The following is a 17,006-nucleotide window of genomic DNA, read 5'->3' as shown; positions in this document are numbered from 1 at the left end:
CCCCGCCGCCGGCGCCCGGCCGGCCTGGGAGCGCTTCCTGGCCTGCTGCCACGGGCAGGGGCTGCTCTCCGCAGCGGAAGGTCACCCCGGAGCAGGCCCTTGCTGGACACAGGCAGCCACGTCTAGGCCGCTCTACCTCATCTTGGATGACAATTTTTATTATCGGAGCATGAGATACGAGGTGTACCAGCTGGCTCGCAAATGTAATTACTCTTTGTTCCTATGCGTAAGAACGTTTTCAGCTGTGTAGAAGATTCAGTTTTCTTTAACGGCCTTTATTTTAAACATTCCATCGGAACATTTGTTATTCTTAATTGCTAGGTTCCTGCAGTATAGTAAGCATCAACTTAACTTTACTATTGTATTAGTAGAAATAGTGCAGTCACTTAAAGCCTTTCTTATGTATATTGATCTCAGAAATTACTACTTGAGCAGTCTTGAAGGTAAAATGGTTTGTATTCTTCTTAGGTTTGTAGTCTTCTTAGGTTTGTATTCTTCTTAGGTTCAGAACTAGTGTAGAAGTTATTCACGTAAAACCTTTCTCGTGCACGTTGCTCTCAGAAATTTTTACTTGAACAGTTTAAAGGTAAAATTGTCTGTTTATGTTCTTTTAGATTCCTTGAGCTTCTGTCAGTTATTTTTAGAGTGTCCACTTGAATGCTGCTTGCAGAGAAATCGTCTAAGAAGTCATCCGTTACCTGACCAGACAATATGTTTAATGGCAAGAAAAATAGAAATGCCAGATCTCAAGAAAAACACTTGGGAACAGAACAGCCTCATTCTGAAAAGTTTTGATTGCACTTCAGAGGATAAGTATGCTACTGGATTAACGCTGGGGTTTTCACTAAGTACTGTTTTCATAAACGAGTGGGTAGAAGCTTTTTACTGTATCTAAACAGTATGTAAAAAATGTTCCGTATGGTGATTTTTGGAAGCCAGTCAGTTACGCACAATACATGCCAGTGGTTGGGAACTCGCAGCCATCATTCTGTGCAGAGTTAACCTAACTGCACTTCTAAACTGTTGTTAAAAATTTATGTAGATTATCTGAAACATTAAGACTGGAAATAATTGGCTGTAGTTTTAGTTGTAATTGGTTTTCATCTAACTTGCTGTATAAAGATTATTTCATTGATTGTCTCATAAATTTAACTGAAAACTCGTTTTTTTTCTGTGATGAGGTGTCATTACAAAATGAAAGAAAAATCTTCAGTGAAACTGTTTGATTAATGTGGTTTACTCTTGTATTTGTTTTCTTAGTGAGCAGATAATTAGTTTGCTGGCCACTGCTTTGGAAAATCCAGTGAAGCAGAACGAGGAAGATGCTGAGCAAAAGGTAGCGCTGCTTGTCTTCACAGTCACAGCTCCTTCAGCTGACGGTGAATGAGCGAGTTAGTAATTCCTGAACTGGATTCAGAACACCGTGATGATACGAACTGAGAAATAGCTAGTGCGTTTCTTGATTGCAAAAGCATATACGGGAAAGTAATCCTATTTGAAATGGGTACTTCTGTCACCTTAGTAAGTTAAACCACTGAACCACCTTTAAGAATACTGTTATATGTTCTACAGTAGTAAAAAGAAAGCTCTCGCATCACACTGGGGAAAATAATGTTCACTTCCTAATGTCACACACGTACCTGCCTCCGAATTCAAAGGAGCAGGCGCGCACTGCGGCAGTCACGGAGTTGCTGCTGACGTGTTACTTGTTTTCAAAGAGTATTTCAAAAGTCAATGAGAGTCTAAATCAAATTTAATGTGTTTGCACGTATTCTTTCTTTCTGTTGGTCACCCTGGGTAGGAAGCGGATCGAGCAATCTGTGCAGCCAGCACTGCCCATCAGGCCGATCAGACATGCAGGCGCATCATCTCTCAGGCAATGAAGGACGCAAAAGGTACATGTAGCATGTTCTAGGTGCTAGCTGGCAACATAGGACTAAACCGATGAGATTCCCTGGGGGTGAATTGTTACGGAATCCCAGCCCTGCAGGTGTGACTGAGGCAGTCGCCTCCAGAACTCTGGTCAAGGTTATTTGTAGAATGTGAGTCAAAGTCTGTAAATTTTGTCTTTAAGCATGAAGTTAAAAGTTGTTTTAATTTTCTTTTAGATAAAAATGTGCTCCCAAGTGAGATGAAGGGCCTGGCAGAAGAACTCAACAAACTCAAAGCACAATTTTTGGAAGACTTGCGGCAAGGAAAGGATTTGAAAAACCAAATTTGCATACAAAATGAATATTCTGACCCTGCTACAAGTGTAATTTCTTCATTCCAAGAGGAGGCAACCAATGTAGTTAATAAATATATTTTAAAATAATGACATAGAGAATGTTGGTGTTTTTTAAGAGTCCAAAGAGTTTAAACTGCAGTACTGTTTCAGCAGCACTGCTGACAACATCGGAGAGATACAGCTTCCTTCTCTGGCGGCTCATGCCATCTGTAGCTCCTCTCTCCATATTAAGGGACAGAAATGCTGCCTACTGCACTGTATTTGACTTTGAAGATCAAGCCAACAACAAACCATCCTTAGATTTTAAATTTCACAGAATCATAGGAAAAGTTACCCTGAGAGGAACACCTAGAATTCATCTAGTCCCGCTTCCAGCTTACAGCAGGACTAACTTTAAGCTGGATCAGCTTTCCCAGAGCCTCCTCCAGCTGAGGTTTTGAAGAGCACCTTGGCTGGTGACCTGCTCTGCTCTGTCAAGCGGGTAGCTGAGCATTTCCAGAGCATACGTGCCTGGGAAGGTATAAAAACAAGAAGCGAGATGGAGTTCAGCACTTCAAGCATGAAGTGGGTTGACAATGAACTACAGCATCCAAAGTCAGGGTGTCAGCACCTAAGCTTAATCCAAGTCCCGCTTCAGTTTCCCAAGTCCCTTTTTTAGATCAAGCTCGTGGCTTCTCTGCTTGTTTCCCTGACAGAAACCTTGCAAAGAACAAGAAATTTGAGATGCAGTTAAATTAAGGCTCTTGAGAGTTGCATGCACGTACGCACGTGTGTAGGATTAACTCCAATGTCCAAAGGAACTTAACATTTGGTACTGCCTTCAAAGTTGCTAATAACAACATACACAGAAGTTCCATAAGCAGTGACAACCACCTCGCCATGATAAAAACTCTGATTTCAGACATAGAAGCACTCTTGATAAGGGAATAGGAGTACGAGGAAACAAAGAATTTGGAAGATGACCAAATGTGCAAGATTAACAGTGGAAAGGAGTAAAAGAATGTCCTGCATTTTCAAATTAAGCAGACTGAAACATAAATGCACTGTTCCTTGCTTACCCAAAAGGTAAACTTACTTGCCTTACCACATCTAGACCATAGCTGGTCATAAGCAGTTAACCGGTTCCAGCTGTTGAAGCATATGCAATTAAGAAGAATTAACATGAGACTTAATTAGAAAGTGTTATTTTATTCATATCTTACAAAAGCAAAGCTTCACAACATGAACTACACTAGATATAGTAGAGTTATTTCAGAATTAACCTTGTCATCTGAAAACATTCACTACACAATAAAATTTATTTTACAACTCTAGCAGGTTTCATTTTTGCATACAAAATATGCTCTTTACACTGAAATACATATTATTAACAAAGCAGGTACTTAGAAGCACATACACAAACTCAATGAAATTTTTGCAGGAGATAGATTTCCTGCAGCAGAACATCCATTTGCTGTAATTTTCAAAGAAGCTTAAAATTAATAGAAAACTTGCCAGTGAAGACTTCTAAATTACATTCCCTTCGTCAAAAAAGAAACAAAAAACAAACAAGCAAACCCCCCAAACATTCTGGAACAAAACAAATAGCAACAGATCATTTTGCTAGGAAACACTGTTGGAACGTGTCTTCCAGCACTGAGTTTTATGTTAAAATGCCAATCAACATTTTATGTCAAAATCCTCTTCATCTAAACATTGTATCTGTGAAAAAACAACTATTTGTCCCTATTAGCTGCTTCACAGTTGGTTTAAGTATTAACCAAGATAATCTACCAAGATCTTCAGTCTAATATTTGCATGTCCATTGGAATATTCAGTCTCAAAATAGTAAGTTTGTATTAAGAGTACTATAAATAGTGCATGTTAAAAATGTCAACAAATCTGTGAAATAATCTATTACAATAAAAACAAAAATCCACAAAGTTAATGTTTTGCAACTACAGAACTTAACAGAGTCAAGCTATGGAAAAATTTCAGCTCATTCCCAAACTTCCCTGTTAATACAAGTTAAAATGCTAGTCACCACCTTATAATATAAGGATTTGGTTTTTTAAAAAAACCAAGTTAGTGCAGCGTAGCACATGGAGAACTCAGTATGAAAAGTCCTAACCGAGGACTCGATCCCACAATTCCTGATAAGTATCCCTCATCGACTCTGAGTAAGGCCTGCTTGTGCATGGGAATCATCAGGATCATACTCTAAAACAATTTTCCAGTACTAATTCTGGTCTTTAAATTATAGTAAATAGTACATACAAAATTATGAAAAGCTAATATGAAAATACACCTTCCAAACCTACTCAGTAGACAGAAGGAAATAGATATAGTCAGGGTACTGTTTGGCACAACTGAACACACAGTATTACGTTGAAAAATTAAGAATCCTCATCCAGAGGGTGACCCTGTGTGAAGGACCAGGGCGTCAGCAGGGACCCACCCCACAGATCTGGTTGCAGAATCACGGGATGAACACCAAAGCCTGCTGCTGCCCAAGGATCCCCCCTGCAAACAGGAGCTTGCACAAGGAAAGAAGGAAAAACAGTTTTATCACTGTTCAGCAGTTTCTAGATGTTCAAGGTAATTTTATTTTCCTTGGGTACTCTGAAGCAGAAACAATGGTATTAAGTCAGCAGTATTAAAATACTTCTAAACAACAATTTGCAAGGTTTGGGGTTAGAATTTTTTTTCATACTGAGTTCTATTATTAAGAACATACGTTCCCCCGCAACAGAGGATCCCCGCCTAAATGAGGGCCTCTTTTCAGTAAGACCATGCAGGCTTCCTCTTGCTACCAGCTACCTCTATTAGTGACCTAACTATTCCCCTACCTAAAATTTCGCCCAGGGGCATCATGGTTCAGAAGTCATTCTTCCAAATCGCCAAATCATGAGCCTACACAAAAAGAAAAGTCTATGATGTTTACAGGCACTGCCAATGAAAGTCCTAATGGATCAGAAACCACGTAAATGGAATGGAAGGATGAAATCTCAAACATCTGTGCACGTTGGAGTTAACCTCCCTACTGATACCAAGAGGGAGAAAGGCTGGAGCTACAAACCAAGGAGAACTTGGCTGCTGTGATCTGCATCATTCAGTATTGGAAGGTGCTCCTTGGAGCACCACTATTTCAGAAGTTTCCTTGGAGTTGCTAGAGCCTCGGAATAAAAGTTTGTATCACCTATCAAAAGGCAAGGAAAATGGCTTCTACAAATTACTAATTGTAATGGTCTTTAACAGTAACATTTGTAGTTCTAACATTGTATTTTAGCCAAATTTAGATTTTAGAATGTGTCAATAGGTGATCAAAAGAGAGCTATCGTTTCTACATTACTCTTTGACTGGAAGCGTCATATTACAAAACCTGTCCAGAAGCAGTAACTTCCAACTGGATTCCAGTTCAGTCAACTTTTAGTCCTTAAAATAAAGGACTCTGTATGTTTATGCATATGGAGTTGCAGTTCTACTTATAAAACAAATCTTAAAAGTATAAAGCAACAAAGATATTTTGGAATTATAAAGAGTGTCATTATGAAAAATGGAAATTACATTCTGTTTTACAAGTCCACTGAAATGGATTTTGAACCAGGCCTGAAACCAAAAACATTTTTAGGAGTGATAGTCTGTTATCATTTGTCTTCACTACATCGGAAATACTTCAATGGCGTATTACTACACGACTACGTGCAGCCAAGAATCCAGTTCCTTCAACTGGTTACTTAAGCATGGAAAATTCAACAGTAGGTAAGTTAGGTAGAGAGAAACATATTCGGCTCCCAAATGTCTAACTCATTAAAGCCAAAATTACTTCTAAAATTCTCAGAAGGGTGGTTTTTCCTGTGTTGATCTTACACTGAAATCATTGTAAGTTTTTCCATTGGCTTCAGAAAGCTTTAGCTCCCGTAACAATATAAATTTGAATAAGCCAAACATTTGCTATTCAGATTCCAACCTCTCACCTGCCAAACATTAATGTAATCTTCCTGCTTTTAACAAAACATTTGCTGCCATGTTTTGCTGATAGTAAAAGGGGAATATATAAGGGAAGCTTTGATTTGTCTCAAGTAAGACAAACTAAGGTAAAAGTGCATGTCTAAATATGTGAAAAGTAACAGTTCTTCACTTTTTTGAAACATTACAGATTCCTGTGTAGCATATTAAGAGCTTTTATTCGTTTTGCTAGGATGTTTTATTTAGGTTTATATTAAAGTGCCTGTCCGTTAGGCTAGGTGCTTCTAAAGTAAGATGTACAGTATAAAAAAAAAAAAACATGTGCAATGGACTTCATGTACATCTTCAGTCACCATTTGCCACCTACAATATTAATTACAATGACTTCAAACGTTGTCAGCCAGTATTCCTTTGCCTACCACATGAACAGTTCAGAAAACCCAGAAGCCCTTCCCCTTACTGCCAGCACACCAAAAGGACAACAGATTTGGGGGAGGGAACAAGACAAACTAACTTCCAAGTTAGCTGAAGTTTACAATAAAGCAGATTATACAACTTTCAAACACATGCAGGCAACCTACCAGTTGTAGCTTGGCCCGAGATAAAACTGAACAAATTATTTTTAATTTGTAAACCTCTTGTTTGTTTCTATTAGAACTTCTATCAGGAAGACAGAAGTCTAATTGTGCAAATTTTAAATATCTGTACAAATTAGTTTAAGGCAGTTAAAAATCTCACGGAATATATATTAGTTGTACAAGCTCTTTATTATGACTGTTTAAAAATTACCTCCTTTTAAAAAGAATGACATGTAAAATTTTGGTAAGTGAAGTTTAAAATAAGCTGTCACGTTTAATTTTTCCTTTGTATAACTAGTGAATGACAAGCTTTTAACTCTTTCATTTTTTCTACCAGTTTCATTCACAATAACCTGTTATCTTCTAGTTTTGTGACGAGTTTTAAAAATAATAGTTAAATTAGTGTTTGAGCCTGAGCGTGAAGAGTTTAGGCTATACTAAGCAAAAAGTTATTATTAACCTTCATCAGATTAAAGCAAGTTTTACATCAAATTGAATTTGTATGTGGAAGTTGCTTCCGTTTGTTTTTCCAGTTTGGATTAGGTAAGTTTTTAAGGATAAGTATGTCTCCAAAGCGTCTCCAAAATGCAATATGTGTCATTGCATTAACCTTTCATATTTTATGGTTAATATATTTTGTCTTGCCTAGTAAATAGTATGATAATTGCATCCTATGCTTCAGGACACACGCTCTGCTTCTACATATGTAGAATGTTTATTGGGATTAAGTGCAAGCAACTTAAATTTAGCAACCAAAACATGTAAATGCATTCCAATTCTTATAGCACTCTCTTGGCTTTTTTAAAAGGCTACATATAAAATATCAACCACATCTTACACAAAATTTCCCTGGCAAGTTTTACGACAACACAGAAATAAATTTGCCTCCTTTGTCGTATTGATTAATGTGAAGATTCCTTATGGGAATGTGCAAGCTTTCCTTCAGCAAGTATGAAAAATATACTGTAATATGTTAAAAAACTAAATGAAAGCATGTTCTCAATCAATGTTGACTATGTTGGCCTCTTGCAAAATGGCAAGCAAAGTCATACTTATTTTTACACTTACACCCACATATGTTGCACTGAAAAGGATTTTCAAATCCATGACATCCCATGTGAATAGTATAAAGGATATTGTCTGCAAAGTACATGTCACAGTGTTGGCAGTGATGCAGGAGCTGAGGGTCCTGAACAGGAAGAGCTGGAGCTGGAGTACTTGGTTGACTGTTACTTATGCTGGGAGTACTGGTGTGGGCACTGCGATCACTGCTGGGACCTGCCACGGGACTATAGTTCCTTTGATTGTGTGTAGGCCGAGGATCTGGGCTGGTTGGAGATGAACTTTGAGGAATATTTGCTGACACAGCTGAAACTACTGCAGGTGCAGCAGGCTGCTGTATCATGAAAGGTTTTTCATCTTGACAGGAAACAACGTCAGGAGAGGCTGGATTTTGGTTTTCAGGTGGCAAGCTAGATAACTGTCCGGCTAACGTAGAGAGCTGGTTTAAAGGATTATCTACCATGAGGTCTTGTGGATCTCTCGGCAACCCACTGCTCTGGGTTGTTTTTGTCATGCTCTCATACGCTTCAGTCTGGATATTTGGGATTTCATGAGTGAAATCATTAAGGTAGTCTGGTTTCTGAACCACCATGGAAGGTGGACTCAAATTAATTAATGCTCTTCTGCTGTACCCCAAATTGCTGGTCTTCTTCTGCAAAACCCCCCACATTTTCTTGCTGCTTAGGGAAGACCTTGTACCCTTGATAGGCACCATTTTATGTTTGCGTCTGCGGTGGTGAGATAAGTTGCTTCTGTCACTGCAGCGAAAGGAACACAATTCACATTTGTATGGTTTTTCACCAGTATGCGATCGCATGTGAGCTTCCAGATGACGTTCGTAAGCTGATGCAAAGGGACACAAATGGCATCTGTGCGGCTTCTCACCTGGAAAATTAAAATAGATTATACTATAGCATCTCAGAGTGCTTGAAAAAGGCTTTTCATGGAACAGAAAGTAGCTAACTGGGAGCTGCTACTCAAACATTCAGCTTCAGAGTCACTGCTAGTCTTGAGTTTAGCTGGGTATTTGGTGGAAGAGTGGAGTAAATTTAGACCTCTCTGCCTCACCCAAGTGATAGTAAGCATAAGAAAAAAATGTGACCAGAATTAGCATAACAGATAACCTGACTCGGAATGGCAGCAATGATGCCAAGGACTGAATGCAATGATGTTTGTGTGGTGCTCTTAACTGGATCCAAACTCTGCCTCACCTATAATGCACATGAAGAGTGGGCTACAGGAATGTCTGTACCACCAAAATGTAATCATTCTTAATGATAACTGTGTTTAAATATTGAGGGAGGGTATCCTTTCGATATCTTCCAAACATTCCTACTTTTAAACATCCTGGAACTGTTATCTAAATATCCCATGTAAACATGCATCCACCCAAGAATTGAATTTTGAAAAAGGATCCTGTGGCTAAGGAGTTATTAAAGAAAACAAAAGCCAACTAATCCCTGGACAGCTATGTGCTCTCTCAGATATGATAGGACCAGATATTCTCCTTTCTGATAGGTAGAACTTTGCTCTTCTATTAAATGATATTTAGAGATATTCACAGTAAAACTTCTTTTAAAAGTAGTTAGAAAAATTTCAAACATGATTACAGGCCAACACATTTGCAACACAATACTTTGGGACTTTTGATTTTCCTTTCATAGACTGATCTTTTAGGAGTTTTTAGATCCACGTCTGCAATGCTAGACATGCATAAAGGATCTGATGCACGTTCAGGTGCTGAAATAAAACATCATCTTATCTTCCTATCTAGAATGCCAGGTCAATTTCTAAATGACTGTTGTGTAACTGATTCTCTTGCCATACAGCAAGACAAACTCCAAAAAAATGTGAGTGGGCTCCTTCTCTTCAGCCTTTATGGGTTTTTTTGAAGCATTTTCTACTATTTTAAATACAAGGCAATACATCTGTTTTGTGGCTTTCAAAATCCATCTGGAACAACTGTAGAAGCCAGAGATCTGAACGCAGCGAGGGCCACTATTACACTGCAAGCACTGTACAGGCCCCGTAAGGTGGCATGTGACTGACACAGAAAGTCCTTCCCATGTTGAGCATCCCACAGTTTGGAATCACAACCTGGGATACTGAATAGATTCCTTCCCCCCCCCCCCCCCCCATCACTGGCTCTTTGAGAGGAAAGAAAGCAATTTTTGTGCTACTTCTAAGTACCTTAGTTGCACCAACTGAAACCATGATTTCTCCATAAGCACATATATGTATTCAGATATACACACACACACACATATGTGTAAAGACCTGGAGATTTGGTACAAACAACAATGTAAAAAGACTGACAAACTCCCTGCATTCACAAAGAACTTGACAATCTGAACAGTCTTATTTCATTCTAAACTGGTTACACAGTGATAAAGATTTGCATCCCATGTTGCATGCCCTTAACACAACACAGCTGGTGAACTACTAATTATACTGCTGTCAGACTCAGCATGAAGTTAATTCTGCAGTAAGTACTTAATAATGGCTGCATGTTCATGCCTGGGTCATAATTACCTTGGCAGATACCTTGCTGCACTTGCGTGTTATCCAGGATGCATTATCTGTTTACTTACATTGCTCCGAGGCTACTAATCAGCTATCAATTCCCTATTTTAATGCTGATTCAGTCACTCTGAGCCTTCATAGCCCATGCAATCCATCTCTTGGCCCTTTGCCACACTCCCCCACCACGCTTCTGAGCAAAACTACACTCAGGTCTCAGATCTCCTTAGCCTTAAGTGAAAAAAAACAAGAAAATCAAACCAAACTAACCCTTCCTCGTTCTGCAGTCCCCTGTCTCTTACAAAGAAAGAAAGCGGGGCTTTCTGAAGAGCCGTTCAGGTAATGGCAAAATGTCACCATCAGGACACCACTCAGTGCTGTATTAAAATTAAGGATATGCAATGTATTGTGAAAAGGCAAAGGGGAAACTACACAGAAAAAGGCCTCTGGCAGCCTGAGATTCTTGTCTATATTATAAAACTGAACAGATTGGTATAGGGAAATGAACTGTTATCATTGTAGAGTTACTAGTATTTCATTAGGCATCAGACATGCCTGAACCAGTAACCTGGTGTCCTGGTTTTGGCTGGGATGGAGTTGATTTTCTTCCTATTAACTGGTATAGTGCTGTGTTTTGGATGTAGTATGAGAATAGTGTTGATAACACACCGATGTTTTATTTGTGCCTAAGTAATGTTTCCTCCAGTCAAGAACTTTTCATCTTCCCGTGCCTTTCCAGATGCTCGGTGGGCTGGGAGGGAGCATGGCCGGGACGGCTGGCCCAGCTGGCCAATGGGCTATTCCATACCCTATGACGTCATGCTCAGCATATAAGGCTGGGCGAAGAAGAAGGAGGGGGGGACATTCAAGTGAGGGCGTTTGTCTTCCCAAGTCACCGTTATGCGTGATGGAGCCCTGCTTTCCTGGAGACGGCTGAACACCTGCCTGCCGATGGGAAGTAGTGAATGAATTCCTTGTTTTGCTTTGCTTGCGCGCGCAGCTTTTGCTTTCCCTATTAAACTGTCTTTATCTCAACCCATGAGTTTTCTCCCTTTTACCCTTCTGATTCTCTCCCCCATCCCACCTGGGGGGGCGTGAGTGAGCAGCTGCGTGGTGCTCAGTGGCTGGCTGGGGTTAAACCACAATACCTGGCTATAAAGCGTTCACTGTGTGAAGGTGTGTCCAAACTGCTGAAGCTCTTTGATACACAGTAGGCTGACATCCCCTGTATCCCTCGCTCACCGCTAGCTAGCTTTCTGAAACAAAAAGGCTGCATGATTTTGCAGTAGAGTGATACGTGCCTTCCACGTGGCTACCTTTTCCTAGCACCTTTGTGAAAGATTCTTTGATCAAATGAATCATGCATATACCCTCTGATAATGGGAATACCTGCAGCAGCACTGAAACAACAGTCATACCACATGTAAAGCTCTGTTCTTCTGGTATAATGCTAGCTAAAAATATCATATACTACAACCATAAGAAACAACTCAAAACGTTAGTCAAGACACAAACCCAAAGTATTATGCTTTACCCTAAAAATCAAATTTGTGTAGCTCATGGAATGTTTGCTTCTGAATAATGACCATTGGATCAGAGATTTTTGAGGACATTTCTCAGCATCCCAATTTTTGGTTGGAATCTTTCTTGCTTTTGTATATATTACGCTACAACCGTGCTGAAATGCTCATTATCTGTTGTTGGTATTGTTCTATTACCTCTAGCCACTTAGTGACCTCTACTCCCCAAAGTAGCAGCAGGATAAAAAAGCATTCTGAAAACAAAAAAGAACTGTTAACCTAAGATCTGAGAGTACACAAAAGGTAGGCAAGTTCCTAGAGCAAGAGGAGGAAGGCTGACACTATACCAATACCCACATTTTGATACTTAAAGAAGGAAGATTTGATTTTTTGCTCTCTAGTGTGTCTAAAATTTATGACGTTTGATATTAAGTTACAAGACATTATTTCACTCATTCTGTTTGAGGAACCCCATGCACACCAAAGCCATCAAAAATATCTCAAGAATCAGCAAACACATAATACCAACTTCTTCCAGTAGCAGTTTATGTTTACCGTCACAGCTCTAGCAGCCCATCTGCCCATGCTGACAACTGGCCAGTAGTAACTGTGGGCTTTGGCATGCAAGTTTTTAGATGGCAATAGCTATATGCTACTGAAAAGACATGACATTTTAAAGTTTATGTTACTTCTACATCTTTAAGTACCATTTAAAAGTCATCCTAAAGTGCTACAGTGAACTGCGTAAGTCTGCAGTACAGTTTCTCCCACTACATAACCCTCATTTCACAAGGTCAGAAATAAGAGTAAGGCTGTTAAAAGAAAAACATCTCTCGTTGTCCACATACCATATGAGGCAAATGGTAGGTGAAGCTGTAACTGCTTTATGAAAAACTAGACAAAAAAATGCTCCAAAACACATTGCTGCTTTGCAGACCTGCAGCAAGCCATGGCATTAACACTGTGTCAAATGCAGGCCACAGTATTTTATCCACTATTGGAACTGCACAGAGTTTCCACTGGGAATCTGAAAACGGCAACAGCTACACACAGAGGTAGCTCATGGTAGCACAAGAGCAGAATTTACAAGATCTTCACAGTATGAACCTCAGAACTCTTTGATTTCTAGTTGGTTGCCATTTTCTGTCCCATTACGCCACTAGCCAACACTGCAGGGCCAGTGCAAGGAGCACTGACTTCCCCAAAATACATCCGGGGAGTTACTGCGTAGAAGCCACGGTTCACAGCAAGGTGAAAATCTGACTAACAATAACTGTACCTAAAGAGAGCTACAATTACATCCAAGCTACAACAGTGTGTTTCCTTCAAAGTGAGTCCCTGAATGCCACCCACCCAAGACCACCAAAATGATACACTTAAAAGTTTTGGGACAGTCCATACCAAACTGGAAACCTGTAAAAACTTCCATTTTTTGCAGAATACATTTTTTTTTTTCTTATTACTCTAGTTAACAGCCTTAAAGTCTTCTGTAACAGTGTAACATACTCGGCAGGCACCAAAGTCAGACTTTACAAGGACCTTTTGTTTGTTTTCTCTCATTTGCCAAGAAGTCAGAGCTGACTTCATGAACAGTTTAGGATATTCTAACCTTTATTGCGAGTTTTGCTTTTCAGTTTTATAAACCCAACAGTGGCAAATGCTCTTAAGCAAGCCACAGTAAGTATTTTTTCCTTTCATTACTGTTATTACCACTTGTTTGATGATATGCCCTCACGTTTGAATATTCTACCAATAAGAAAACTTTATTCTTATTACTATGTTTTGTACTTCCACATCCAAAATGTTGTAAAAAACAGGAATATTTTCACAGCCAAATAACAGATGAAGAAAAGCCCCTACAAATCTCCATGTGGCATCACTTTTCTGATTAGCAAGGAAAAACTAAAAGTTACATTTGGGGCCCTTCAATTTACACTGATGCCTTCATGCTAAACTTTACTCCCATATATAGTTACTTCAAATTCAGTAGTCTGCAATAATAAATGTAAGTAGGAATTTGCATAATTTAAATAGGTAAATGGCACACCGTTAAAAAAAAGAGTCTATTAAAAAAACAAAAAACAGTTCTAATTGTTGAGTAACTCTAAGAACTATCACACTGCTTGAAGATGCTAACTCTTCACATGCAAACGATAACATTGAGTTAATAACACAATGCCTCACAGCAAAGCTCTGCAGAATATTTCATACCTGTATGAATTCTGATATGCTCTATGAGCCGTGCTGTTCCTTTGCTGGCATAGTTGCAGTATCGACACTTTAACTTTCCATCAAATGTCCTTTCAAACCCATCCACTAACATTCCTGAGTTTTCATCCAGTGAAACTTCAACAGAAGGATGATCCAAACCATTCTGATCACCTTCTGTCCCAGCTGTGAATAATGCAACAGAGATTTCAGTCAAGAATCAGTGGGATACTATCTATCACGCTGTGAGAATATGCCAAATATCTTTTGCTTTTGTATGCCTTCCGTCTTTAAACATACAGAACTATAAGAACAAAACCTGATTAAAACAAAGGTATGTACACATCTTTTGTGATGTGAAGATGACTATCAGAAATGCTTCCATACAGTCATAGTAGTCTGCATAATTATCTGGAATGTAAACAGTGCAGTCATTCTCAAAAAAATAAAATTTGACAGCACTGAAATTAGCTTACCTCCCTGAAGAGTCTCTGCTTCCTTGTCTCCACTAACTGATCCAGAAATCATATTTACATGGTGAGTCTGCTGTGTAAGATATTCCTGAAAATCTTTTACAAAGTCCAAAGGTTCTGGCTTCTTTTCACCCATATTCACTCTTTACGTTTACAACCTCTTGTGCCTAGAAGGAAAAATATTTTCAAAACAAAAGTGTCATTGAATTTGAATGCATTCATAAAAACAAGTTTGGGTTTTGGTTTGTTTTTTTTTTTAAGTGAAGGATTACTTTTATCATACAGCATGACTCAATGCACAAATTGAAAATTTTAGAATTTTTAACTCATTAAAGATCACCAAATACATATTACTGGGGAAACCATTTTCAGCAACAGTAACATAAGGACAGTATCAAATTGGAAAAAATGACATAATAATCAAAATCAACTTGCCTTTCTTTTTTTTTTTTTTTTTTTTTTTTTTAAAATGGATCGTACCTGAATTTCAGTTCCCTGCTAAGTAGCAAACATGCTCCAAAATGTACTCCCAGCAAGTCAGATAGAAAGCACAGAGCACAGCTTCTCCACTTTCCCTGGAAGGAAAAAAAGAAAATGTAGCTCCATTATTCCTCCCAGCCCCCATAGGTTGTAAGAAAGAAACTTAAAAAAAAAAAAAAAATGTTTTGAAAGACAGGTTCTAACACTCTACTGCTCTAAGTTTTAATAAAACAATTACACTTCCAGCAAAAACATTTCAAAGATTGCATCCACTCCTTTGTGTATCTCACTGAAAGCCACTTTTATCTCACTGATCATTTGAGCAGTTTCTCTGGTGAATGCATGGCTCCAAAAAATCCCAGAGTTGGGTAAGTCAGTTATGGCAACTGTAATGTGGGGAAAATTGAATGTCGCTAATTAGCAAAGACAGAAAGAAGCCTTATAGAAAGCAGTATTTCACAGTTCTCCCAAAATTTTAGTTTCCTATCCTGCATAAAAGTCTTAATCCATTTCATTATTTTGCATTGAAATAATAAAAATATTCACTACAAATCATCGGTTATGCTCTTTTCTGGGACTGTAAATGACAAACGTCGAGAGTCTCAATTTGCAATGAATTTGTGAAGATAGAACTTAGGATTCAGTTGGGAAGATGGCAATGAATCAGTCACATTATTATTCCTGCAGATTATTATCAGAAATAGTTTATAATGCTACATTTTCAATAAGAGTATCTTTTTGTTTTCTAATAGCTACTAAACAAAGCATTAGATGACCTACGAAAACTCAAGTCCTGAGTTCAAGAACACATTTAAACACATTCTCCTGTATTTTCAAAGTTATTTACAAGCATTAGTTCATTTTTGGAATCCAGATAAGTATGTCCTTTCACATCATACCTAAGTGTCCTCAACTACTACCATTATTATCACCATTAAGTTAGTTTTGAACACATCTTTACGTATCAGTATTCCCTACCCTCTTTCAGGTGTCACCAGCCTCGTGTAGGCTTAAGTTAATTTGTGTTCCATTTGTTGGTGTCTCCTGCAATAAAACAAAAATATCAAGACACGAATTAAAGATATGGAAGAGAAAAACAGGACAATGTAATGTAGAGTCCTGACCAGGCCAAATTTCACCAAATTATAATAATAAGAAATAACAATTTAAAATTAAACCATTCTAAATGTTGAATGGTTCAACATGAAACAATGCTAAAGGTCCATATTTTCACAGAAGAATCTGTGTATCCCTTTGCGTGAGGCACAAAAACTTATTTGATCGATTACTTTTATAATGACACTTAGTTTTTAAAGAAAATTACACAAAATTTTAAAAATCTGATTGGGGAAAAGACATTATTTTGGGGATCAACTGCATAAAACTTCCTTTCTCTACCTCATTGATTTAATTTGAAAACATTCATCCTTTTTTTTTTTTATCAACGTAGGTAAGTTGCCATAAATTAAGCACCACCTCTACATTTGTACACACGAAAGAACCTTTTGTGATTTTACATGGTATTTTTTATAGATATACAACCATCAGTTCTCCTTTTCAGGGAAGAATGACACAGATCAGATGCTTGCTATGTCGCTACTGTAAACTAGTAAATGCAATTCTAATTGCTAGAAACCTGAGCAGACCAGCTCGTGTTTCATGCACTGGAATGGGCTGATCACACCAGATGCCCCTCAAGTCCTACTTATACAGAACATTTTCTGCATAGAAAATTTTCTACTACATTTTCTCCAGCTTTATACTCTGACGGGTAGAATACTGGCTATTCATTTCCTACACAGCCGCAAGTGCTGGACTTAACAGCATTACAGCGCTGATGTGTACTCAGTTTATTGTCTAAGTGCTATAGGATGTGCTAGGATGAAAGGTGTTATAAATATTTTGCGTGCAGGATTCTGCTAAAGAAAATAGTTCTGATACAGTAAAATCACTAGTTTAAAACACACACAGTAAGAACTTATACAGTGGT

At 38.4% G+C, this 17,006-nt stretch overlaps 2 protein-coding genes across 2 annotated transcripts; one reads left to right on the top strand and one right to left on the bottom strand.

The window, feature by feature from the left end:
* Positions 1-74: 74 nt before the first annotated feature.
* Positions 75-2,314, top strand: PSTK (phosphoseryl-tRNA kinase; the record flags this gene model as incomplete). Its single annotated transcript, XM_009577174.1, has 5 exons — positions 75-203; positions 615-813; positions 1,261-1,336; positions 1,802-1,895; positions 2,109-2,314. Coding segments are annotated over 5 exons (704 nt in total), but the record flags the coding sequence as incomplete, so codon positions are not given.
* A 5,150-nt stretch (positions 2,315-7,464) lies between these two features.
* IKZF5 (IKAROS family zinc finger 5 (Pegasus)) lies at positions 7,465-16,061 on the bottom strand. The gene is made up of 4 exons (XM_009577173.1): positions 15,995-16,061; positions 14,540-14,703; positions 14,067-14,249; positions 7,465-8,700 (listed from the first exon to the last, which is right to left on the bottom strand). The coding sequence occupies exons 2-4, from the start codon at positions 14,670-14,672 to the stop codon at positions 7,757-7,759; spliced, it is 1,260 nt and encodes a 419-aa protein (XP_009575468.1). The 5' UTR covers positions 14,673-14,703; positions 15,995-16,061; the 3' UTR covers positions 7,465-7,756.
* Positions 16,062-17,006: the final 945 nt, after the last annotated feature.

The sequence above is a fragment of the Fulmarus glacialis genome, unplaced genomic scaffold (assembly GCF_000690835.1).
Source record: "Fulmarus glacialis isolate BGI_N327 unplaced genomic scaffold, ASM69083v1 scaffold33914, whole genome shotgun sequence".
NCBI classification, from domain to species: domain Eukaryota; kingdom Metazoa; phylum Chordata; class Aves; order Procellariiformes; family Procellariidae; genus Fulmarus; species Fulmarus glacialis.
Note: the sequence above shows the minus strand (reverse complement) of the source record. Positions and strands in the feature narration are given on the sequence as shown.